This window comes from Heteronotia binoei, chromosome 5 (assembly GCF_032191835.1).
Source record: "Heteronotia binoei isolate CCM8104 ecotype False Entrance Well chromosome 5, APGP_CSIRO_Hbin_v1, whole genome shotgun sequence".
Classification (NCBI taxonomy): domain Eukaryota; kingdom Metazoa; phylum Chordata; class Lepidosauria; order Squamata; family Gekkonidae; genus Heteronotia; species Heteronotia binoei.
In genome coordinates this window covers 49852061-49878355 of record NC_083227.1, presented here as the reverse complement: position 1 = coordinate 49878355, position 26295 = coordinate 49852061, and the positions used below count along the sequence as shown (strand labels likewise).

Here is a 26295-nt window from a genome sequence, read left to right as displayed (position 1 = left end):
GCAGTTCTTACAGCATATAACAAGCAGTTCTTATTTTTAACAGGTCCAGCAAGGATCAACATCACATTCAAAGTGAGAGGAGATTAGAATTTCTTTGCCACTTGTCTTGGAATGTTTGATTAAACAACCAACATGTCCTCTTATGTCACTCCAGTTTTCTCCAAAAACTGCCACCTTCCCTACAACCACACTATGCTTGCTAGTCCCCAGGTCCAGGCAGGGGATCCCCTGGCTTTGCAGGCTCCTCCCTGTGGGCAGTCAGCAGGCCAGCAGAGGGAAATCCTCCCCCCCCCCACCCCGCAACAGCCTTCACATGCATTTAAATCTTGGCAGGGTCAGGAGACTCTTTGGGTGTTTTCGCACTCACGTTTTACTGGCGCCACGACCCTCCTGACGCCGGCGAATCTGCATGGATTTCGCACCAGAAGCGCCGGCGCACCCAGAAGCGCCGGCTACTTCCGTCGCTAAGCCAGCGCAAACGTTTTCCTGCATCTTTGCGATTTGCGTTTGCGCTGGCTTAGCGACGGAAGTAGCCGGCGCTTCTGGGTGCGCCGGCGCTTCTGGTGCGAAATCCATGCAGATTCGCCGGCGTCAGGAGGGTCGTGGCGCCAGTAAAACGTGAGTGCGAAAACGGCCTTTGTTTTCCCAAATGTGTATGTGCCTTTAAATCAGCCAAGAAGAGCTGCAGGGGGGCAGGGTGAGCAGGCAGAGCCAATGGCTGTAAATCAGCCAGTGAGAAAAGCAGAGGAACCAGCACAATCCCCCTGTTTGTTTTGAATTTGCCTCCGAAGTCATTTCTACAGTAAAATGGAGAGTAAATAGTTAGCTAGAACCTGATTATGGGAGTGAGGAAAACTCCACCCCCTAGACCAGGGGTGGCCAAGGGTAGCTCTCCAGATGTTTTTTTTGCCTACAACTCCCATCAGCCCCAGCCATTGGCCGTGCTGGCTGAGGATGATGGGAGTTGTAGGCAAAAAACATCTGGAAAGCTACCCTTGGCCACCCCTGCCCTAGACTGTTCTCTGTTTGTGTTCCTGTGTTTGAAGAAGCTGGTTGAAATGCAGCAGATTGTTACATTCAGAAGTTCCCAGTGAGTAAATTACCCTAGTGAGATCACACAAAAGTGTGGACTTGCAAACTGTTTATTTTTGCTGCTTTTTGAGTGTGTGTGTGTCCCTTAAAAAGCCATACTTGGAACTGCTTCCAAAGCCTGTCAAAGGAACTTGTGGGGGTATGACAAATTTCACTTTCATTTAGTAGAAGTGCAACTGCCAAGGTAGGCAGAAAAAGAGGATCAGGAAATGAAGACTATATTGAGTGGAACTGCACTTGTTCCACTGCACTTAATTAATTAAGGGAATGGGAAAGTCTCCTGGCTCTACCCCCAAAGTCCCCAGATATTTCCTGAGAGACCTGGCAAATCTAAACCACACCTCCCTAACCCTTTAGTACAGTTGAGCGCAATATCATAGATTGTCACAGATATGGACCCTAACCAATTAGTTATCAAATCCTGTATTTCTGTATCCCATCCCCAAGTACCAGTAGCCAGAAACTATAGGCCACTTTGGCAATAAATATCCTAGGTGCACAGGCTGAACTTGCTCTAGTAATTTCTCTGATTTCCCACAAAACAACTGGATAGTGGAGCACAGGACAGAGACTTCCCAAATAGGTGGTGCAGCTGGAAGTATCTCATTGTCAGTTGTATTTCCTGGCAGTATTATGATGTGATCTTATTACAGTGTTCTGAATCTCTTTATACTGACAGTGAAGAGAACAAGAATTGTTCCTTTTCATGGATGGGTTGAGGCTGATTCAGATTGCTCGGGTTCATTTGTATAAAACTGATTTAGTAACAAATCAGCTGCTGCTTTTTTTGCATTTTCTATTTTACTGGCCAATGAGCAGGGAAAAATAAAGTAATAAGCATTTTTAAGAATATAAACATTCTTAAGTAAGAAGCATGGTTTTGTAATGTCTATGAGTTAACAATGCATTACTTGTATCTGAAATTCTCTGCAATTATAAAATTAAGCTTCTCTAATTATCTTCTAGCTATGTGCTCTCTACACTACAGTATCAACATAAATTATTTTAAACCAGACAGAACACCATCTGAATTGTATTTAAATTGTTTTTAATATTTTAATGTTTTAATAATGTTTTATTGCTATAAGTGAATCTGTCATCAAATTGTGAATGTTGTTAGCCACCCTGAGCCCGTTTGGGAAGGGTGGGATATAAGTGCAATAAATAAATAAATTAAATAATTAGATCTTTATCAATTTATCCACATTAAAGTTAGATTTTGTATGCATTGAATTTAATTGTTTTCTAGATTTTCTTTACAGATATTTGCTGCTATCTCTGTATTTGTTTGTTTGTTTGTTTAGCATCACTAGATCTAATATATGTTGTGTTGCTTTTGTTTAAAGGTCCATAATTGACCCTTGAACTCTTTATTTCCATACAGGGCTGGTTCAGTCCTGGACAGGTATTTGTGCTCGATGAGTATTGCGCCCGTAATGGAGTCAGAGGCTGTCACAGGCATCTCTGCTACCTCAGTGATTTGCTTGAACGAGCAGAGAATGGAGCAATGATTGACCCCACCTTACTTCATTACAGTTTTGCCTTTTGTGCTTCACATGTTCATGGCAACAGGTAAGGGAACAACTCTTCTCTGCAGCATCAAGGGGAGAGAATTCCTTTCTAAAACACAGATTTCTCTGGACAAACACAATATATCCCAAATCCTTTTTGGCACGCAGTGTATCTAATAGCAGAATTGATTTGTTTCTTTGTTTTTTTCCTTCTCTAAATGAAAGCAGTAATAAAAAGAGAATTTAAATAGATGTTATTCATATTGGATAATTGCTTGATGTAAATGGGTAAGATTATGGGGTAGTGTGAGGCTACAGAATGTATCTTTATCCAGTGGGGTACACCACTATATAATCCATGTATCACCTTGATTTCCATGATAGACAGACAGGGAGTAAGGTAAGGTTTTATGTTGTGATTAATGAGACTGAAAGCATTAACTAATGAAAATGAGATATTATTTTATTAGTCACAATGTATTATAGATTAAAGATTTAGAACAAATATAGTACCCGTCACTATACAAAAATCATTCACTGTTGCAAATCATCTATGATTCATTATCATCATCATCATATTATTATTATTATTATTGTTGTTGTTGTTGTTGTTGTTGTTGATTTTAGACTGCCCTCCCCTGTAAAACATATGTTTCAAACCTTTTGTTTCTGATGCATATTCAACTTGTCCCTGCTACCTTAAAGCTTCTGTGTCAGCATTGTTGGCTGTGTGAACACAGGATACAGAACTGTATCATCCATATACAAGTAGTGGGTGTACAGGCATAACATCCATTGTACAATGACTTTCCCTTGCCCAGAAATGCCTCTTTAGCCCAATACAATGGGTCATCATAATACATAAAACAACTGGGGAATTCAATTTTTAAAAATCCTATCATCACTTGACAGCCATAATAGCTACATAGCAGTTTCTAAGTCACTCTGGTTTTTTAAGATAAAGGAGATTTTTATGTCTGCAAGTTTCCTTTCACTATAGGCAGCAATGGTATTTGTTGCACTGGTGTTTTTCCTTTTGGAAGTTGCATTCTATACAGTGAGATGTCACACTCTGTTCTGCATATGCTACTGAATAACAGAGTGTTATAAAATAATGAAGTGTTTTTGTGAGCTTTCTTGGTAAACATCATCATGAATTGTTATACACATTGCCTGTATTTTACATTATAAGCCTGCCACTCATACTACAGTTGCACGAATGCATCTTGTCAGGGGTTAGTGTTCCTTATTTTCTTTTTTGTTTCTTACTTTCCTTTGCTTCTTTTGTTGGTGTTACCTATTATTATTACTGCTATTGTTTTTGCTTTCAGATTGTTTTGTTTCCTTTCTTTTGTTATGATTTTCTGTCCTTTCATTTTTTCCTTTTCTGCTGTTCTTATCTCTTTTTTTCCAATTAAACCATCCCTATCATACCCCAAAGTCAAAAAATGGAAGAGATTCTTGGTGGCTTACTGCCAATTGCAAACAATCCCCCAGCTACTGAAGTAGAGCCAAAAAAGGATTCCAAAAAGGAGTCCAAAAAGAGGAAAGATAGTAAAGCCCAGCCACCTCCTGAGCCCAAAAGGTAAGAAATTGGCAGTATTTGTAATTATATTGTTTCATATTGGGTTTTATAATAGTGCTTTTGGTCATTTCATCATTTGTAAGAGCTAAAAGTCCAGGACAATTCAAGCACAGGCTGAATTCTTCCAAAACAAATTAGGATTCATTAGGTGTGATCCTCAGATTCCATTCATCTTCACAGGACATGAGCCCTCTGTTTCCATAAATTATTTAAGAGATTAGTACTTTTTATCACATTCTTAGAATCCTTTCTGTAGCTTGATTAAATGAAACCAAAACTGAAATGGCTCAGAGAATGCTCCTTAAACTGGGATAGTTAAGGCCCTGTTTGAACTGTGTGAGTCATTATTAGGGTTGCCAGCTTGTGGCAGCCAACAGGAGATTGCAGGGGGAATATACTTACATTTTTAGCATTACACTGTTGCCATGAGAGTTCTTCCAGTGCTGTCCAGAAGTGACATCATCATGCCAGGGTGACGCTCTAGCATTCAACTCCAAACTCTGTAGTTTAACCATATAGTTTTGATCAAATGCTAGAACATCATCTGATGCAACAATGTCACAGCAGGGTCACACCAGAAGTGATGTCATAGTGTTGGTGTGATGCTGATCCTCTCCTCCATTTCCTTGGCATTTCCCCACCACCACTCAGCTGAACAATCACAGGCAGAGCCAGGGAACAGGAGGTCTCTTGCCAAAGTAGGAGGCATGGTCTCCATAGTTAAGACTGATTGTTCATAGTTGAAAATGGTATAATCTGCTGGAGAAAAGCAAATGCTTATTTATATTTTAATGAAAGATATAACCATAATGTGTCTTTGCATGTTTACACATACTGCTAGCCTTTCTGATATGTATCTATATATCTAGATATAGATATATATATATAATGACCCCCTGGTCTGGAAGGAATCATAGGTTCATTCTTCTAGCATCACTAACAAAGCTGATAACAGAGTGGGAAAAGACCTATTATTGTATTATATAAAGGCCAATAACAATCAGGCTGACAAAATATGCTAGATGACCTATTGCAATATAAAATGGAAGAAATTTTCTCTTCATTTCTAGCTCAACATATGACAGGTTAAATTTTGTAGGAATATTGTTGATCAAGGTACAGTGGTCAATATCTCCTTCAGGCTGGGTGCAAGCTTTAAGGCAAGAGATGTTCTGTCTTCTTAAGAGAAGTGTTCCTCTGGTGTCTTCAGTAAAAAGGATTTCAATCCTAACATCTGTGATTCTAAATGTTGGATACATTTTTTCTTTAAAAAAATATGACTCCATTTGCACATCAGACTTTCAGTATCATTCATATGCCTAAGTATGGAAAATCATCAGTCACTTACTAGAGAGGTGTCTTTTAAAGTGTTTAATCAGCAGGAGTCTTCTAAAGTAACCAGTTTGCAGATTGTAGTTATATTTCTACATACTTCTGGAAGGGGTGGGGGAGACAATCAAAAGTCCTATGTTTCTTCATTTCTGTTTGCTTTCTAGATTTACCCTGTTACCCCTATTATTTTAAACATACTCCACCCCCCACCCCACCCCCATAAGAGTAGATGTATCATATTAGAACTGGAAGTTAATTCCTTTGCTCTAAGAAAGCAATTTGAAAAGCAAGGGAAGAAATTCCGCACCAGCAACAACTCGTAGTTGAGCTTGCTGTGAAATGAGGTTGGCTGTCAGTCAGAATATGCCACTCCAGTAATGAAGGTCAAAGAGAGAGAATTCTGGGTGGCTATCAATCTCCTGTGTAAGCGATAGACAGTGATGGAGCTGAGGTGGGTTGTCTGTTTGTATTGTGTTTGTGTAAGGTCAGACAGTGAGACAACAGTAGCTTGCAGTCAATGAGAAAGTGCAGAGAGAATGTGATTCAGATGGTGCAGGACAGCCTGAAGGTCAGGACTGACAGGATGACAGGCCATCAGAGGAAAGAAACTAACTAGATGTGGTCCAGGGTCCTGCTTCACAAATACAATCTGGCTATATGATCAGTGTCAGTGCAGGACAGGAACAAAATGGCTGCTGTTAGAAATACACCTCTAGCTCCGCTATGACCTCTCTGCCATATCATGTGAAATGTCCACCAAGCAAGAGAGAGAGAGTTTTGCATTTTATGTTTTCAGAGTTTTTGATAAGTTAGAGTTTGTAATGATCTTGTTATCTTCTTTCTTGAGTCACCATGTTAGTTTCTCTCCTCAAATATGATATATGATAAATAATTTAGTTTTAGGTATATAAAGCATATGTCACTGTTACTAATGCTATTTATGAAATTCCCAAAGAACTCTAGGCACATGTCTCTAATTAAAATCCATAGAATTATGGCCTTGAATTTTTTAAGAAAATTAAAATCACAGAAAAAGAAAATTGATAAAATTTGCTCAGATCTGATCCTTACCTATTAGGGTAAGGCTGCCTAAAAAGTGGATCTTGTGCAATTTCCAAGAAGTCCATGAGTGATCACTCAGACTAATCAGGCAAGGTGCCTAAAACATGGCTACATTGTAACAATTCATTGACACAGAAATAAATAAGTATTGTTTGAATTCATAGAGGAAGCAAGAATTTTGGAGTACTGTTTAAATTCATAGGAGAAGCAAGATCTCATGCATCATCCTCATTCTATATTCCATTTTATTTTTTTAATATTTATTAGATTTGATTTATTGGCCACCCTTCCCTGAAACAGGGCTCAGGGGGGCTTACAACAATATTTGTACAATGCCTTATTTAAATTAAAACCAGGTCCAGATAAAAAGCAGTTCCGATTATAAGATGGTGAAAAAAGTTACCATTCCTGAGCCTTCTAGGGGGATTTCAGAAGGTGGGGGAGAGTGTGAGAGTGTTAGACTATGCACAATCCCATCGCTGTCCTCAACTAAATGCCTGGTGGAACATCTCTGCCTTACATGTCCTTTGAAAAGCTATAGTGGTGGAAATGCTGTTGTGTCGCAACCAATTCATGGCAACTCTGTAGAGTTTTCAAGGCAACGGTTGTTTGAAAGTGGTTTGCCATTGCCTGCCTCCATGTCACAACCCTGACATGCCTTGGAAGTCTTCCATACAAACACTGAACACGGCTGACCCTGTTTAGCTTCCAAGATCTGATGAGATTGGGCTAGCCTGGGCCATCCAAGTCAGGGTTCATATAATATACTTACTGTTCATTATACTGGTTATTCCATCTCTACCGCCTTTTGGCTTGTTTTGGACACTGAATATATTTTTAATTGTTTTGTGTGAAGAGATGGCATATAACAGTCTGACAGAGTTAAGATAGGTCTTTTTCTTCACTAGCACTACATTAGCGAGGCAGGAACCAAAGTCAGTCAAAGCAGAAACAGTGTGTAAGGTTGCCGGGTCTGGGTTGGAAAATACCTGGAGACTTTGGGGCTGGAGTCAGGAGAGGGTTGGGTTTGGAGGGAGGGGCCTCAGCATGGTACAATGCCAGAGTCCACCCTTCAAAAACTTTCTCCAGGGGAGCTGATCTCTGCCAGTTGGAGATCAGTTGTAAAAGTGGGAGATCTCCAGGCCCCACTTGGAGGCTGGCAACTCTAATTATTGAGGAGACCTAGATATGCAGAGAAAAAGAAACTCTTCTTTTGTTCCTTTATTAAAATGACAACAGGGTGAATGCATCAACATTCACATATGGCTGCCCTCTGATTCCTCTTTCAAAGTTCCAACTTCACTTGGATGCTCTGGGCCAAGCCCCAAGGAAACAATGCTCATGAAGCACTGACATCTTTATTTTGTGCACTTGTTGGGGGAGGGAGTGTTCTGGTTTTTCTCTGAAACCCAGGTAATGAAAATTCAAGAGTACTTGTGGTGAAAACATTGCTGAGTGGAGTATTGTGGCATTCCTCTCATATCTACGGTACCACCTCTCTATATATTCCTCAGAGAGCATTACACTCATCTGGTAACAACTTATTGGTAATTCCTGGTGGTGGTGCAGCTGTCCTTGACCAGAACTAGGGAGGACCTTTTTGGCTCTGGCCCCAACCTGGTCCTGAGGGACTTGGTTCAGTTCCACAAGGCCTGTAAAACTGAGATGTTCCACTGGGCGTATGGTTGAGGACAGTGATGTCTAGAGAGATCAACTGGCCTCCCTCTTTCTCCCCTCTACCCCCCCCCTTTCTTGTTTTTCATTTCCCTTCCTCTACCTCGTTGGTCTTATTTCTTTTATTCTGCTTCTTCCTGTCTTCATCTTACCCTCCCCCTTTTTCCTTCCTTTTCCTCCTTCCTTGCCCTTTTTCTAGGACTTTAAAATATATATATATATGCTGTTGGGCCATGAATATCTCTGTGCAGGCTGCTTCCCCAGTTGTGATGGATTGTTGGGGCTCCATCAGATATAGCAGATTGTTAAGTTTTTAACTTGTATGTTACATTTTTAAAATTCAATTTTTTGGTACATCTAAGTGTTGGAAGCCGCCCTGAGCCCTGCTGGTAGGGAAAGGAGTGGGATATAAGCTGAATAAGTAAACAAATAATGACGTGAAGCTTAAAGCTTACCTCAGGGTATGCTGATACTGTCAATTGTCAGTAATTATAAAGATAGCATCAATAAGATGGGGGAAGATGAACAAAGTGTTCCAAAAGGACCATCTATATGCAATTTTCCTGATTTGACAAGTTATAACATTTTATACAAGTCAATTGAAGCAGGAAATGGTCCTTGCTGCTGGGAGTTTTTGTGTGCATCTTTATGTAGATACTGTAGAAACTGATCATGTAAACACTTCTCAGATTTAGGACTTAGCTTTGCAAGCTGTTATTCTGCTAGCAGGTTTATAAGATTGGGCTTCAAGGCTGCCATTCATATCTCAGTTAAGCTGGAATTCTTGAATGTAGATCTGTTTGTCCCATTCATTTCATTTAACCAAAGCAATCATAAAAATACTAAGAACTACTAACAGTAAAAATTGAAACCAGTAAGTCCCACAATCTGTAGTCAAATAAGCAGAAGAAAACAATAATCTAAAAAGAGCAACATGAAAACACATCAATCCAATAGCAGCAGTCCAAAAGCAGCAACAGCGGGAGAGCCAAAATCAGCAGTAAGTGATTCGAGTGTGTTTCTAAAAAGAACAGTCTTAATGTGATGATGAAAATCCATTAGGGAGGGTTCAAGATGGGCATCTCATACTCCTGACCCCTCTTTGGAGAAGACTCCATCCTATATGGCCTTCCAACAAACCACTGCTGAGTGTGACACATGGAGAAAGGCCTCCATGTGTCACTCTTAGAGGCAGATTTTAATGTGCAAGTAGGCTCATATGGGAACGGGTGGTATGTTAACAATGCAGTCCTATGCAGTGTAAGCTCACTGAAATCAAGGGGCCCATAATGGAGTAACTTTGTATGGGATTGCACTGTAAATATTCTAGTCCCAAACCACTTAGGACTTTAAAGGTCAAAGCTATCACATTAAATTGGGCATGAAAAGAAATTGGCAACTAGTATGGTTGGCACCAAATAGGTGTAATAAGCTCCATTCGGCTTGTCTTAACTTTTGGACTGCTATACTCTAGTTGCAGCTTCCAGACATTCTTCAAAAACAGGCCCACAATATAGCACATTATAGTAATCTAGTCTAGGTATAACTAAATCATGAATGACTGTCTAGGTCATTTATTTTTTAGGAACAAGTGCAGCTAACAAACCAGGTGAGGTTGGTAAATCACAGCTGAGTATCTGGTTGTAATGATGGGACCTGAGGACATGCTCAGACTACTGTCCCAGAAGTATCCCCAGATCAACATTAATACCTATGAGCAGTATTATCATCTTGTCCGGATTAAGTTTTAGTTTGTTTACCCTTGCCTAGTTCATTACAGATCTCAGCAATGATTCCAAGTTGTTACTGTTTCCCTAGAGCTGAAGAGAAAGGAGAGACCTAGGTGTTATCCACATGTTGATACTGTGGTCCTGAACAATGTCCTTTATCAACTTAATATAACTGCTTGATCAGATAGAGCCTTGCAGTCCCCCATAAATCAAAAGCCACAGGTGGAGTAGCAATCTCTAGATACCATATTTGGAGATGTGTTAGTGTTCCCTCTAAGCTGCAGAGTCTTATGAGCGAAAATTCTACTTTGGTGAGCTATTGGTATTAAAGTTGTGAGCTACTGGTATTAAAGTTGTGAGCTCCTGCATAAATTATTGTGCTCTGGGGTAATCGTTCCTGAGCTAAGACAAAAATGTGTGAGCTGAAGGCTAAAAATCTGTGAGCTAGCTCATGCTAACTTAACTTAGAGCCAACACTGATCAATACCACTTTAAGTCAGTGCGCTTCAGCAAGGCAACCCAAAGGTGACCATGCCCCAGCAAAGCATGCCAAAAGGAAGCTATGATGAGTGTGATGAAAAACCATTGAGCTGTCCAGGAGCACTAACAAAGATTCTGTGTCAATTTCATCAAGGTATTTTCACTTCTAAAACTGGGCTGTAAACCAGTTTGAAATGATTTAAAATCAGTGGTCCCCAACCTTTTTTGAACCTGAATTCTAGTATTTGGAATTCTGAAACAAAGTGGTGGACACAACCACTAAATGGCAGAACCTCATCACTGGAGCTGAAGCCAACCAAAAAATGGCTGCCATGGGAAACAGAGCCACACACAGAAGAAGCCCAAGTGCAGGAGACAAGAGTAGTAATTTTTAAAAATACACTGGAAAAGAAGGGGGGGGGAGAGAGAGAGAATAAAACCAACACTGTTCTGGTAGCCATGGCCAGTGTGCCCATTAGGTGACCTTAGGCAGTCGCCTAGGGCAGCAGCCCTGGGGGATGCTGAATTGGGTGTCTCCTGGGAGGGTGGAGGCTGTCCCCTCCCTCCTGGGTGATTTAAATCACTCAGAAGGACCCCAGGGGCAGCTTCAGCCCTCCAATGCCAGTGAAAGGTCCCCACCAATAAGCTGATCAGCGGGACCTTTAACTGGCACAGGGAGTGCTGGCAGAAGCAACCAGGCTGGCCTCCCCCTCCATTTAAAGAGCCCACTGACCAGCTGGTTGGTGAGGTCTTTAAATCATGTGGGGAGGCATGTGGCTGCTTCTGCCAACTCTCCCATATGATTTGGATAATGGTGGGGTAGGGGACTGAGAGCCATCCCCACCAGCTATTCAAATCACGTGGGAGAGCTGGCAGAAGCAGCTGTAGCCTCCCTGCATGATTTAAAGACCCCACTGACCAGCTGGTCGTCAGGGTCTTTAAATCATGTGGGGAGGTATGCGGCTGCTCCTGCTGCTCTTCCCATGTGATTTGAATCACCAGCAGGGGGCAGGGGTGGCCTTCAAGGCCGCCCCTGCCCAGCTAGCAATTTAGATCACAGGGGAAGAGCAGCAGGACCAGCCACACACCAGCTGGTTGGCGGGCTCTTTAAATGGAGGTGGAGGCTGGCCCAGCTGCTTTTGCCAATGCTTCCTGTGCCAGTGAATGGTCCCACCAAACAGCTGATCAGTGGGAAACTTTCACTGGCATGGGAGGGCAATGGCTGCTCCTGGGGCCCTCCCAGGCTATTTAAATTGCCTGGGAGGGAGGGCGCAAGCACCACCCTCCCAGCCTAGGGCACCAGGAAGCCTGGCACCAGCCCTGCTGGTAGCAGCCACCAAAGCAACAATATTTTAATTTGCACAACCTATAACATCTTCAGCCCCATGTGGCCGCACTTTCTAAAAACACTTAGTAGGCAACGTGTTGGAGACCCCTGATCTAAATAATTCATGTAATTTAAAACTACTAGTATTGTGGGCCTTCTGAATCACAAAGTCTTCCAAGGGGCAGTGCTGTGGGACACAACATAAAAGAACTGAGTTTGATTTTATCCAGGTATGTTTTCAGTGTCATGTCAAATTAGATACCCTTCATTAGCTAATCGTAGTTTATTTTATCAAGTTGAATGTATGCTTACATTAAAATATTTTTCTGAGATGAGAAAACTCCTCATAAAAATACCAAAGACACCTTTCAAGTCTATGTGAGTGAGGATAGAGTCAAAGGGATTAACCCAAAAGAGTACTATAGAAAAATAACATGTATTCATAATTGCATACAAATGTATGCTGTTGCCTCATATATTACTCTTTTGGTAAAAATGTCTCTGATATATTTGCTTTAGCAGCATAACTATCCCCTGAGGCACTCCAGTACAATTAGAAAAGGGCATAGTGGGGGAGGTGGGCCTTTCAGAAAGAAACGGTGGCCTTAGGACCCCTGGTCCTAATTATAATTTATAATTAACCCTGTGATTTGCACAAAGTAGTCTAAAGAATGGATTGTTTTTTGCCTTCATATTATTGTTACACTGTACAATTTAGAAGATTTTTCAAGGCTTGCTAACATTTCTTCTAAAATCAGTCAAAGCGCTAGACTAAATATGGGCAAGAAAAATAAAGATTTCCATGTTCAATATGTCGTATTATTATTTAAATATCAACAATACAGATACTTTAAGAGTTTGATACCAATGGTAAATGCACATTTTCCTGGCACTATTTCTGTTCTTCCTCCCTCCCACCTCAATCTATACCATGCCCTACTAATTTATCTGGCAGCATCCAACAAGTATCAAAGAGAAAAAATCTGCTTCCATTCAGTTCTGAGTTATTTCCAATTCTGTAGGTTGACCTAAATTCATATAGAGATGCATGCACTGTACTTGTCTGTAATTCTTTGTGTGACTACACTGAGATTTACAGATAACATAAATCCTACATTTTTTTCAAACCTTTTGTGTTTTGTATTCCTTACTCCAAAAAGCTACATTAAACATGCCTGTTATCTGTGTGTTTTAGCATTCTACATGTTGTGCGGTTTGTATAATACGAGTTCAATTGCAGCAAAAAGGTATGATTCCACATATAAGGCAAATATCTAGCATTCAGCTCTTTAAGACGGCATTATGAAGAAAGATCTTAACAGTGGCAAGAATGTTCAGTTGATTCTTTTGAATTCTCCTTTTTTCAGGATGCTTTCCAATAACCTTCCATTCTCTTCCATTGCCTTTCCAGCTGTAGAAAATTAATAAATTATAAGATCACTCTAGAATGCACATTTGGAAAAGGGTCTGTCTGTCTGTCTGTCTGTCTATCTATCTATCTATATAATTCACACTTAATGTGCTTCTCAATGACTACATTTCCCTGCAAGTATATACAAGAGGTACTGCACTTTTAATTTATGTTTATATAATCACAGTGTAGTCTGCAGATTTGCAGTTAATTAATGAACTCATTGTGTTTCAGCTTCTGGGGAGATGAGCAACAAAATTAACATAACTAGTAAATTCTGAAGATGTGCAGCTGGGTGATAATATTTGAAATTTGACAAAAAACATTGGAAGTATTATTATTTGTGACATGGCTAAAGATGGGGGTTTGTGAGGAGAGTAAAGATGACAGAACTGGTGCTAACCACTGTGACAAGAACTTGAAAAGCAGCCGACGTGACATCTTTCCTATCATGCTGCCGAAAATGTCAACTTTGTGAAGGACAGTGAGAAAATGGTTTGCCGAATATTTGAAAGGTAGATTCAAGAGATGCTCATCATGTCAGATGTAATATAGTACACAGCTGTTTGAGAAAGGAAGTCCTTGCAGTTGTGATGGCTCTTAGTTGGCAGGCCCTTCCAGACATCCAAGCTGCTCCAAAAATGGCTACAGTTGGCCTGTAGATTGTCTCAAGTTTGTCACTACATGATACACTGGGGTCTTTTATTTTTATCATTATTAATAATAATCTAATTGGCTGCTGTTTGCAGAACAGGGTACTGTGAATGAATAGAGATAACTTCAGAAAAAGAATTTTGAACAGAATGTCCTAATGTTTAATATCATGTCTAGTATTGTTAATGTGATGTTAAAGAATACATTATTTGAGGAAATGTATAGTTATGAACAAGTTTCATTTGATTTAAGAGGGCAGTCATATTAATCAAATGGTTAATGTGTGGGTAGAATGTATGCGGGTAGAAGTATGTGGGTAGAATGTATGTATCCATGTTAGCTATATACTAGCATTCTATTTAAGAGGATAGTAATATTAATAAACTTCACATTTCTGTGATCCAAGATCACTGCAGATGGTGACTGTAGTTATGAAATTAAAAGATGTTTGCTCCTTGGGAGGACAGCTATGGTGAACCTGGGCAGTATAATAAAAAGTAGAGACATCACCCTGCCAACAAAAGTCTGTATAGTCAAAGCGATGGTATTCCCAGTAGTAATGTATGGCTGTGAGAGCTGAATCATAAGGAAGGCTGAGCACAGAAGCATAGATGCTTTTGAGCTGTGGTACTAGAGAAGAATCTTGAGAGTCCCTTGGACTGCAAGAAGATCAAATCAGTCAGTCCTAAGGGAAATCAACCCAGACCGTTCCTTGGAAGGTCAGATGCTGAAGCTGAAGCTCAAATATTTTGGCCACCAAATGAGAAGGGAGCACTCCCTGGAGAAGATCCTGATGCTGGGAAAGACAGAAGGCAAAAGAAGAAGGGGACGGCAAAAGATGAGATGGCTGGACAGCATTACTGATGTAACAAACACGAATTTGAGCAGACTGCCTTCTTCACTCTCTTGTTAACTATAAAGGCCACACCATTTCTTCTATGGGACTCTTGCCACAATAACAGATGTAGTGATCCTCTGAGTTAAATTCACCCATTCCTGTCCATTTTAGTTCGCTCATTCCCAAGATGTCGATGTTCAGTCTTGCTATCTCTTGTTTGACTACATCCAGCTTACCTTGATTCATCGATCTTACATTCCACGTTCCAATGCAGTATTGCTCTTTACAGCATCAGACTGTTCTTTCACCATCAGACACATCCACAGCTGAGCGTCCTTTCAGCTTTGGCCCAGCTGCTTCACTCTTTCTGAGGTTACTTGGACTTGCCCTCCACTCTTCCCCAGTAGCATATTGGGAATCTTCGAACCTGAGGGACTCATCTTCCAGCGCCATATCTTTTAGCCATTTGTTATTGTCCATGAGGTTTTCTTGGCAAGGATACTGGAGTGGGTTGCCATTTCCTTCTCCAGTGGATCGCATTTTGTCTGGGTTCTCAGCTGTGGCCTGTCCATCTTGGGTGGCTCTGCATGGCATAGCTCAAAGCCTCACTGAACTGCGCAAGCCCTCTCACCACGTTAAGGCAGCAATCCATGAGAAGGACTGGAGAAGCTACAGGGATAGAAAAGGGACATTAAACTGAATTCAGACAAGACTGAAGTATTGTTGTCTAATGACAGAACAGCTCAAGGAGTCAGCCTGTTCTGGAGGATGTCACACTCCTGAACAAGCAGGTGCCCCTAGCCAGGGATGCTGCTGGAACTTGGCCTATAGCTGGAAGCTCAAGTTGCCTCTGTGGCATGGAACACCTTTCACTAGCTTCAACTGCTAAAGGCAGCTTTAGCCTTTCCTTGGGAAGCATGATTTGGCCACAGTGATCCATGCTCTGATCATATGCAACGCGGGGTCTCATTTGAAAACTGTTTAGAAACTTCAGTTGGTCTAACATGGCAGACCAGCTTTTGCTGGGAGATGAATAAAGGGGTCCTGAAAGATCTTGTACTGGCTGCCCATCTATTTCCAGGCACAAACCAGAGTGCTGGCTCTTACCTGTAAAGCCCTAAATGGCCTGGGGCCAGGGTACTTGAAGGACTGTTTTTTTGTACACCCGCCAGTTAATATCTGACTTCAGAGGTCAGGTAGGCAGCAACCAGAGACAAGTTTTTACTATTGGCATTTAGCCTTTGGAACACCCTCCCCTTTGAAGCTTACCAGGAGCCTACCTGAATTTCTTGTATTACTGATGTCAGTAGTAATAGTAGTAGTAGTGTTGCATCGAGGCACTGCTGTTGAAGACGCAGCTGCGCTGGGCACTGTATATTTCTAGGATGGAAAACCACCGCCTTCCCAAGATTGCCCTGTATGGCGAACTCTCCACCGGCCATTGAAATAGAGGGGCACCAAAGAAGAGGTACAAGGACTCCTTGAAGAAATCCCTTAGCACCTGTCACATCAACCATCACCAGTGGTCTGACCTAGCCTCAGATCGCAAAGCATGGAGGCACACCATCCACCAGGCTGTCTCTTCCTTTGAGAACACACGCATAGCTGATCTTGAGGACAAAAGGAGATTGAGGAAGAATCGCACTGCTACAGGACCAACCCTAAATCAGACTTTTCCCTGCAGCCGCTGTGGCCGGACCTGCCTGTCCCACATTGGTCTTGTCAGCCACCAGCGAGCCTGCAGCAAACGTGGACTATTGCACCCTTCGTTCGCGAAGCCAAGCCGAGAGAGTAGTGTTGCCATTGATGATGATGATAATAATAATGTTATCATATGGCATTGTGTGTACAATAGCCAGGAGATACTAAAATTGTCTGGCAGCCAGAAGTTCTAGCTCTGTTAGCATTATGCACCTCTAGATGGTGAGCTAGACTTGATTTTATGGCAAGAGACATTTCAGAGGTGGTTTATCAGGGCTGGCATTATTTGACTACCTAGCAACCCTATACAAGCAGCCTCTTGGGAAAGAAAGAAAGAAAGAAAGAAAGAAAGAAAGAAAGAAAGAAAGAAAGAAAGAAAGAAAGAAAGAAAGAAAGAAAGAAAGAAAGAAAGAAAGAAAGAAAGAAAGAAAGAAAGAAAGAAAGAGAGCAGCAGAAGATTTGAGGGGCAGGAAGCAACAAAGTAGAGGTTACAGAATGCAGGAAGAAAGTAGCAGCAGTAATCTTTAGAGGAAATGGGATTTGCCAACCTGCGAATCCTTGTGGATCCTGTTTTGTTCAACCAGTTCCTCAGTGACTGCACAGCCTAGCTATTAGGGATGTGCAAAAAAAAAATCCAGTAAAATTCAGATTTGGAGTTATTCAGGGACAAAATATTCAGGGGGCTGAATATCCCCGAATATCAAATTCAGCAGCAGAATCTCATTCTTGAGATATTCGTCTATTCCCAAATATACGGCTCCACTATACCCTATGGGCCATTGAAATCAATAGCAAAATAGGGTATAATAAATGGTGGCTAGGAGGCGGAAGATCTGAGGGAGAGGCACCAAATTTGCATATCAGCTGCTAGAGCCTCTCCCCCACAGAATCCCCACGTTTCAAAAAGATTGGGGCAGGGGGTCCAATTGTAGGGGCACCCAAAGAGGTTGCCCCGTCCCATGATTGTTTCCTATGGGCCTTTGAAGTCAATGGCAAAATAGAGTATAATCTGGGGGGAGGGGGTTTGAGAGAGAGGCACCAAATTTTCAGTGGAACTGCAGGAGATTCTCCCCCAGAGAACACCAAATTTCAAAAAGGTTGTGTAGCAGCAACCTTAGCCATTGATGGTCAGGCAGAAACGAGGCCACAGGCAAAATCAGGAAGAAACAGCTGTTTATTTAATGTATACACAGACCCCAGATCAGACTCATGTCTAAACACATCCGGGAGCCCCGATTTCAGGAAGGTCTACAGTTTTATAGTCACAGACAATCATTTCGAGTAAACAATCACACAATTACAGGAAAGGACCACCCCATATCCCATACATCATTACAAGCGTCATATTACTAAAGGAACAAGGAGACAGGGACGGTCTTTCCATACATGGCATTGATGTTGCTAACACTCTTGCAGTAATATCCTTCATCAAAAGTACATTTGCACCTTTGACTTGCTCCCAAGACATTTTCCAAGGTACATTTGCTCAATGCTTATTTTAGTGCTTATTCCAGCAAGTTTCTAGTTCCTCTTTTAGGCAACTGAGGCAGAGCTGGTGGGTGAAGGATTAATTTCCTCTTTTGCTGCCTTATGCTTCTATAAATTGGACACACTGCTAACTTCCCTTTCCTTTCGTAATCTAGAAGGATTATTTCACAGAGGCATCTAGCAAGCACTTTTAAATTCTCTTTGACCTTTTATTTTTTTGCCCTTGTGCCTAATTGATGGCTTTCAATTTACCTTATTTAATATCTTTTTATTTCAGCCCTGCTTCAATTGGACCAGGGTATCCCATTCTATGGGACCCCAAAAGTGGTTGCTCCCATTCCTCATTGTTTCCTGCAGTGGGAAAAACTTGCAAACACAGGCAGCAGTCAGATTCTCCTAGAGAATCTCTGTAGTGGAAAGTCAACTGTGGTGAGGATGCTTGTTTGCAAGGAGCATAACAATGTGATGTGCGCAGCAAAACAAGTGCCACTATGGCAATGGCAGCGCCACACAAATACAGGACCTTAGTTCAAATCTGAGAATCTGTCTGAATTACAAATCTGGGAGGGGGGGTGCTTTCTGCAAGGACCGCAGGCAGTGCTCCCTATAGGCTGAGTTAGTGCGATATGAACTAAGATTAATGAAAAGAAATCTGAAATCAAGAACCTTTTGTACTGCAACATTATCTCAGAAACTGATTGGAACAGGAGACTGCTAAATTACAATCATTACACTCATTACAAAACTGGGGGCAATGGAACCCTTGCAATCTCCTCTTGATTTCAGATTTGTGTCCATTCATCTTTTGGTGCACCCAGGCCATAGTAAGGTTGTGCCACTGGGCTGATCACTCTTAGGTTGGCACAGGGCTCTGCTCCTTAGCACCAGTGCATTCAATGCACTTTTCTGTGCTTCAGTCCTTGCAGAAAGCGCCCACCCTGGTGTGTAATTCAGAGAGATTCTCAGATTTGAACTAATGTCCTGTGTGTGTGGCACTGGTACTGCCACAGTGTCACTTGTTCTGCTGGGCACATTGCACTGTTATGCTTGCAAACAAGCATCCTCACAATAAACCCTGCTTAATTTCCAAGAGTTGATGAGTCTGGGCTAGCTTTGTGAAATTATTCTTGCCTTGCAAGAGCACTGCTGCAGTGGAGAACTTTTGCTTATAAACCTAGGGCTGACTATGGAGGCTTTCCTTGTCTGTAATAGAGGCCTTACTGTACTTCCAGGCCAACCCTAGAACTCTGTGGAAACAGCTGGTTCTGAGACCACAGTAGAATTGGTTCCACCCCCATAAGAAGGCACTGTTTCACTGTTGATTGTAGTGGGGGAAGAACTCCTATACTGGATGTATTGTTGGGGTTCCTTTTAAGAAGATTGCAAGATACGCATCTACAAATGATCTTAAAGGTAAAGATAGTCCCCTGTGCAAGCACCAGTCGTTTCTGACTCTGGTGTGACGTTGCTTTCACAACAGCAGATTTTTTACGGGGTGGTTTGCCATTGTCTTCCCCAGTAATCTACACATTCCCCCCAGGAAGCTGAGTACTCATTTTACCGACCTTGGAAGGATGGAAAGCTGAGTCAACCTCGAGCCAGCTACCTGAACCCAGCTTCTGCTGGGATTGAACTCAGGTTGTGAGCAGAGAACTGCAGTACTACAAATGATCGTAAGCTAGAGTAAATGTTACACATTTAAGCAACACAGGAAAACACTTCACAGGTTATTGCTGCAATAAAGAAAAATTCACACATTTAGTTTAAAAATAGTTTGACAACATAAGATAGGCCGCTACTCATGATATGCTTATCACCTCCCATCCTGGATTCCCCCTTGTTGGGTAATTGCCTGACATGTTAGAAAGGCAATGATCTATGATAACTGATCATGTACTACTAGTGTTAACAGTTTCACACATTCAGGATATCAAATGATAGCTGCAATTATCACATGAATTACCTAACTTGCATATTTGCTGGCATTTGTCTTTCAGAACCTTTGTATTCTCTCACTGAATGTACCCTTCTTGGATCTTAGGCTCCCGCTCTTTATCATAGTTTAAAATCTTTTAGTAAAATGGGACTATTTCAAAATAAGGTTTTAGTGGATCAAAAAGTTAGTTGTGACCATAACGTTTCTTTGTGAACATTGGGTTGTATGTCTGTTTGCCTGTCTAAAAGTAGGATGAGGCCCTCTATGTGGCCTTTGGAAGTATATGACGGTAAACATGAACTGTCTTCAGATTGTTTGCTCTTTTTTTTAATCATTAAAAGACATGGGAATGGTTACCTCTGTAAAGATATAAGAATGGTAAAAGTTTCTGGAAACCACCATTTGAAATGTTCCAAGTGTCTCGGTAACAACATATTTAAAATTAAACAACTTGCTCCTTTTGCATATGCTATATATCTCATATAAGAAAATAAGGCCAAAGCAATACATTTGGTATTGTTTTAAATATACTCCCACTAATGTGTTCTGTTGCAGATTTGGAATCTAAATCAGTATTTTTATACAGCCCTGTTTGATGAATAATTAAGAACTGAAATGCATATTGAATTTAAATGTGAATACCATAAAATAAATTAAATGCCCACAACTAAATGCATGCAAGTCTCACTGGTCTCAATGATACAAATGGAGGATTAGTGACTTGTACCACAATTTCAGCCATTTAATATGTGAGTGTGATTAAATTCATGTTATCACTTTAACTTAAAAGGAATGAAAAGAAATATATCAGAGGAACTTAATGTCTTTTCTAAAAAAAATCTGAATTTTTAACTATATTTACTATCAAGTGCTAATATTTATTATGTTTTGAGGTTTCTACATCTTTAGGTCAGTGAAATATTGACTGTACAGGCTGTAATTTTTAAAAAAAATCTTAGGAGCCTTTTGATTCTTTAAAAGGAAAATAAAGCTTACCAATTAACCCCTGACAGGAGGTTCATTAGAAGCTTTGTAATCCGTTGCCAAGCCTTTTGTATAACCAAACTAGTCTAGTACTAAGGATTTACAAAGCTTAATCCAACACTGGAGGAGTCCTTTAAGTAAGAACATTTGCTCAATTATAAGACTTTGTACATTTGTCTTTAAAAATAGACTTTCCAGATACAAACTGCAAGGTAATACACAAATATGAATACTTATGGATTATCAGTAATAGAAATTAGCACTGCTAATTGTCTGGTTTATGGGCTCCTTTTCTAGAATGAGTTATTTGTTGCCTATTTTAGTATTATATGTAATATAGAACAGAATGAAACTGATGTCAGGAAAATGGAGAAGGGACCTTGCTTTTCTTTCTCACTGTCATTATGGCATTGTAAATCAGTAGCTAGTCACTATAATGGTATAATATAACACACACTAGCACATGTATATCGATGTAGAGTTTTCTGATGTGCTTAGGTCTTCCTTATACCTTTTAATGTATTTAGCTAGGGTGTTTATAATTCAGTTTACAGCCATTTACAATGGCACTAAAGACAATTCACACCAGAAAAAAACCTCAGTTACAATTAAAGAATAGGGGGGAAAGGCTCATCCTTTGTGCTTTGTTTACAGGTTGAATAAAACCTGGCAACCTTATTCTAAATCCTGTGCATAAAACAATAGTTGGGTACTTCCAGAGGTCATTTTATAGAAAAATAGGTGGTGCTGATCCAGGGATTGTTATACAACTGCAATACTATTCAATGAACAAGGAGGTGGAACTCTCAGAAGGAGGAACTCTCAGAAAGGTTCAGGAGCTGTGCTGCTGTGAGCTCCCACTGAATCTGAGGCTAGGGTTGCCAAGTCCAATTCAAGAAATATCTGGGGACATTGGGGGTAGAGCCAGGAGACTTTGGGGGTGGAGCCAGGAGACATTGGGGGCAGAGCCAGGAGCAAGGGTGTGACAAGCATAATTGAACTCCAGGGGAGTTCTAGCCATCACATTTAAAGGGACAGCACACCTTTTAAAATGTCTTCCTTCCACAGAAAATAATGAATAGGGGCACCTTATTTTGGGGCTCATAGAATTGGACCCCCTGGTCCAATCCTTTTGAAACTTAGGGGGTATTTTGGGGAGAGGCACTAGATGCTATACTGAAAATTTGGCACCTCTAGCTCAAAAAACAGCCCTCTCAGAGCCCCTGATACCCACAGATCAATTCCCCATCATTCTCTATGGGAATCATTCATGAAGGTGCATAATGGCTGTGGGGGAGGGGCTTCCCCCGCAGGCCAGCTGGCTGGGGGAGGGGGGAAGCCTGTAAAACCGGGGGATCCCCTGCTGGGACTTCTAAGAGTTTTTCATAAAGCACCTTTGCTAGAATGCATTTAGAAACTATTATAAAATCAGTATTCTGAAAAAATGCAAATGGTATCCAGTTATATTCAGGAAGTTGAACAGAAAAGGGTTGGTTTTTTTAGTGATCCAAAAGTAACCCTAACCTAAAATGCAGAAGCAGGCAATGGCAAACTGCCTCTGTTAGTCTCTCACCTTGAAAACCATATGGGGTCTCCATAAATCAGTTGCAACTTGACAGCAAAAAAAAAAAAGTATTTCCCAGTGAGTCACTTAAAAAACAGGATGAGGTAGAATTGACAACTGTTCAAAGGGGTAAAAAATGTCCTGCCCCTTTAATATAGGCTACATGGGCTGTGATTTACCAGGTGACGTTATTTACCTTCATGCTATGAAAAGCTTCACCTGCCTTTTTCAACATATTAAGCTTCTCTTAAAAGAACAGGACATTTTCTCTCCAGGCCTGGCAACCAGAGAAGGATGAGCAGCAGGAGAAATGGACTGGCAGGCCTTAGGACCGGTTGTCATTCTGGTACTCCAGTAGGAGCTTGCCCTATCACAGCAGTGAGGCCTCAGTGTGGAGGAGTCTTCAACTGAAGGTGGCTTTTGTTTCCTTGGCCCTGTCGTTCCTCCTTGCTGCCATTGTAACGTATTTAAATAGGCCAAGTTCTTTTTCTTCTAGGTTAGTGGGGCTTCTTGAAAGAAAAGAAAGCCTGAAGGAGTAGGTGTAAGGGAGATGAGCAGGGTTGCCAGCTCTGAGTTGGGAAATATTTGGAGATCTTGTTGTGGAGCCTGGGAAGGGTGGGGTTTGGTAGGGTTGTCAGGGGTTTACCTTGTACCGGCTGTGGGTGGAAGCTTTCTGGAACTGGGGTGTGTGGCAACATCACTGTATGTAATGCCCGCAATGTGATGACATTGTGTGGAAGCGATGTCATCCTGCTAGGGATGTGTAGCAACACTCTGGTTTTTGGACAAACTCTATGGTAAAATCGGGCTCAAACCATAGAATTTCCCCCCCAAATCCAGAGTATCACTTTGCAATGTCCCCAGCATGATGATGTCACTTCCATGTGACATCATCACATCAGGGAAGTTGCACATGGGTTGTAGCTGTTGGGGGCACAGCTTCCCCCCACCAGCCAGCTGGCCAGCAGTGGGCAGGAGCCCACAAAACTGGGAGATACCTCACTCTCACCTGGGTATTGGCAACCCCTAGAATTTGTCATGGGGAAGGACCTCAGCAGGTTTTGTCAAAGGGAGGGACCATAGAGTCCACTCTCCAAAACCCTTTTTTTCTGGAGATCAATAGTGGGAGATCTCCAGGTGCCTTCTGGAAGTTGGCTACCCTAGAAGGACCTTTGAGCAGGGGAGGAAAATTTTCAAAATATGGGATCGGGTGACATTTATCTGTACTAAGGTGATTATTTTATTAAAAAATCACTTGGTTATTTTGCCCAAGGTCTTGTTGGGCAGCTAGGCTTAAAACATAGGTGTCATCTCTGACCAACTAAGGGGAGCTGTGGCTTCTGTGGCTTCTAGTAAAAACTAGCCCCATGTATCTTGCTCCCATTTCAAACTGAGCTCCCCTATTTCAAACTGAGCCTGTTTTACAGAGCTGCATTGCAAGAAAACAGTGTGATAGTATTCTTTATGAAATATAAGTGTCTGAACTGTTTGTCAAACCACTTTCTAAATGCAGTGTCTTAACCAGAAGTGAACCAGAGATTTAAAAATACTAGTGAACCCTAAACCAAAATCAACTCAGATTTTTAATGGTTCACCTCCCTGATCTCATTTATTGGCATCTGGTGGGATAGCCTATATGGAGATGAATATCGCCTGTCTTTTTATACTGGCTTCTTCTATACTTAAACATATATGAAATATGTTCAGGTGTTCTCAGTGTAACCCAGCCTTGAGGAGCCATAGAGCAATGAACAGACTCTGCATTTATTGCTTGTGACCCTCCCACCATCATTCTTCAATTCTGACATGTTTATTGACTTTGCTGTTGTCAGACACAACAAATGGCATCTAAACCAAACTGGTTGTTCCTTCAGTGTGGTAATCATACTATTTTGGCATAGATTCTGACTTGGTACTATTTTGCATGCATAATGCCCACTAACGATATGTAACTCTACTCAATGTACCCCATTTAATTGTCTGATGAAGTCTGCATGTACATGAAAACTTACATTCTGAATAAAACTTTGTTGGTCTTAAAGGTGCTATTAGACTCCAACTTTGGTATATGAAATATGAAAGCTGGGGCATACCTAGGCATGTAGGAGACTGGAGAGCTCCCAGACCTTCAGTTTTTGGGTTTGCCATTGGCTTTATCAACACAATCTATACACTAGTTTAATACAATTTGTGTATATGTGGAAAGGATATCAATATGGCACTATTCATTAAGGTAAAAACATGTATCAAATTCAGTATTACCAAAATATTAGCCCTGTTCACAAGTTATAGCAAAAACATGTACAATCCTCAAAGACTTTGAATATTCTTCAAATGTGTGTTGGATAACTTTCATGTTAAAGTCAACACATGTACAGATGAATGTGTGATACCAACTGCACATTTTCATTCGTGTGTTGGCTCTTTCTTACAGACTGATGTATAAATGTACAAGCAGGATATACATGTGTTCACTATACCATGTAAACAGGGCTAAACTGAAAATAATTTTGTTCTTCCTGTAGAAATCAAGAAATGCTATTATTTTGCTACATTAGCAAGAATCATAAATACATCCATAGAGGAAGTAGTAATCTCATATCTCTTCAGACGTGCACTTTTTCTCATTGTATCGTCTCTAACCGGTGGTCCTAATAACTGGTTTTACCAATGGTTTTATTAATTCAGTCTGTTCAGTTAATCCAATTTATGCTTAACTTTCTTGTGGATGACAGAGATTTCACTATTGTGCTATTTACATAATAACATTTTTCTTTGTTTTAGAATGAATTATATTGATAGTATATTTTAATGTGCTGTAAGCTACTTCAGTTTCTTTTTATAACAAAAGTGCTGCATATGGATTTATTAAATAAATAGAAATCCTGAGAAGCATCCAAAAATGGTTTGGGAAATCTGACTTTCATATAGTTAATATTACCAGGGTTTGTAGAGTAATGTTCAGTTAGCACAGTTACCATAGCCCAGTAACTACTGTGTAAAGTTAGAAAATGCAGTGCAAACACAGAATATCCAAGCTGGGCTGCCAAATATATTAATATTTGGGAACATGTATGTGTAACTTTGAATGGAAGGGGGCAAACCCTCCTTAGAGGGAACTTTTATGAGAATGACAGAGCCTCATAGAACTATGGTCTGAAGCTCCTGAATTCATCTAATCAGAGTTTTGGTATATTCAGGATTTGGAGACTATTGTTTATTTTTTATTATTATTACAAATGCCCCATTGCATTCTTTTTAAATCCTGCAACCTACAGAGTAGATAGTTTGTAAGGGCCTTGAGGTAAAATATGAATTATTAATAGCTTTTCTCCTTTTCAGGCCTGATGGAATAGGAACTGTAACAGTAGAAGAGAAAGAACGGTTTGAAGAAATCAAAGAGAGGCTGCGATTGTTACTAGAAAACCAGATCACACATTTCAGGTAATGATTGAAGTTTTATTATCCATGCAGAGCCAGCATACTGTATTTCAGTTACTGAAGTGGTAAATACTAGCATAAATAAGAGGAAGATATGCAGCAAATTTAATGTAGTATGCAATATAGTATGTAAGCATTTAGATAACACTTGCAATCTTGATAACTATTCACTGACAAGTTGAACAGAGCTTCTTGTTGGTTTTTTATATTAAAGGCTCCACTACTGTAGCTTCACCATTGTCCAGTTGTGGTGAAAATTCAGTATTAAGAAAAGTTAGAATTATGGGGGTAATTTTGGGACTAACGAAGTTGGAGAAATAAGGTTAAAAGAGGAAAAACAAAAACTTTGTTTTGAATACCTGTGGTCGGGCCAGACAACCCCCTTCGAAACAGAACTGCTGACTTGGTAAGGACGATATAGGAAATGGCGTCACAGAAACAACACGAGACTTCTTAACCACTGAAAACGAGATTTCGTGGCAAGA

The 26295-nt window shown here is 40.8% G+C and overlaps 1 protein-coding gene across 20 annotated transcripts in view; it reads left to right on the top strand.

The window, feature by feature from the left end:
• Positions 1-26295, top strand: part of CADPS (calcium dependent secretion activator) — a 625900-nt gene that overhangs the window by 442211 nt on the left and 157394 nt on the right. For 11 of the 20 annotated variants that reach the window (XM_060239432.1, XM_060239433.1, XM_060239424.1 and 8 more), the window contains exons 13-15: positions 2477-2664; positions 4045-4188; positions 25712-25813. In XM_060239432.1, the coding sequence (XP_060095415.1) occupies positions 2477-2664; positions 4045-4188; positions 25712-25813 (434 nt within the window). The remainder of the gene's footprint in view (positions 1-2476; positions 2665-4044; positions 4189-25711; positions 25814-26295) is intronic. The other 9 variants (XM_060239431.1, XM_060239442.1, XM_060239441.1 and 6 more) reach the window with 1 other exon arrangement.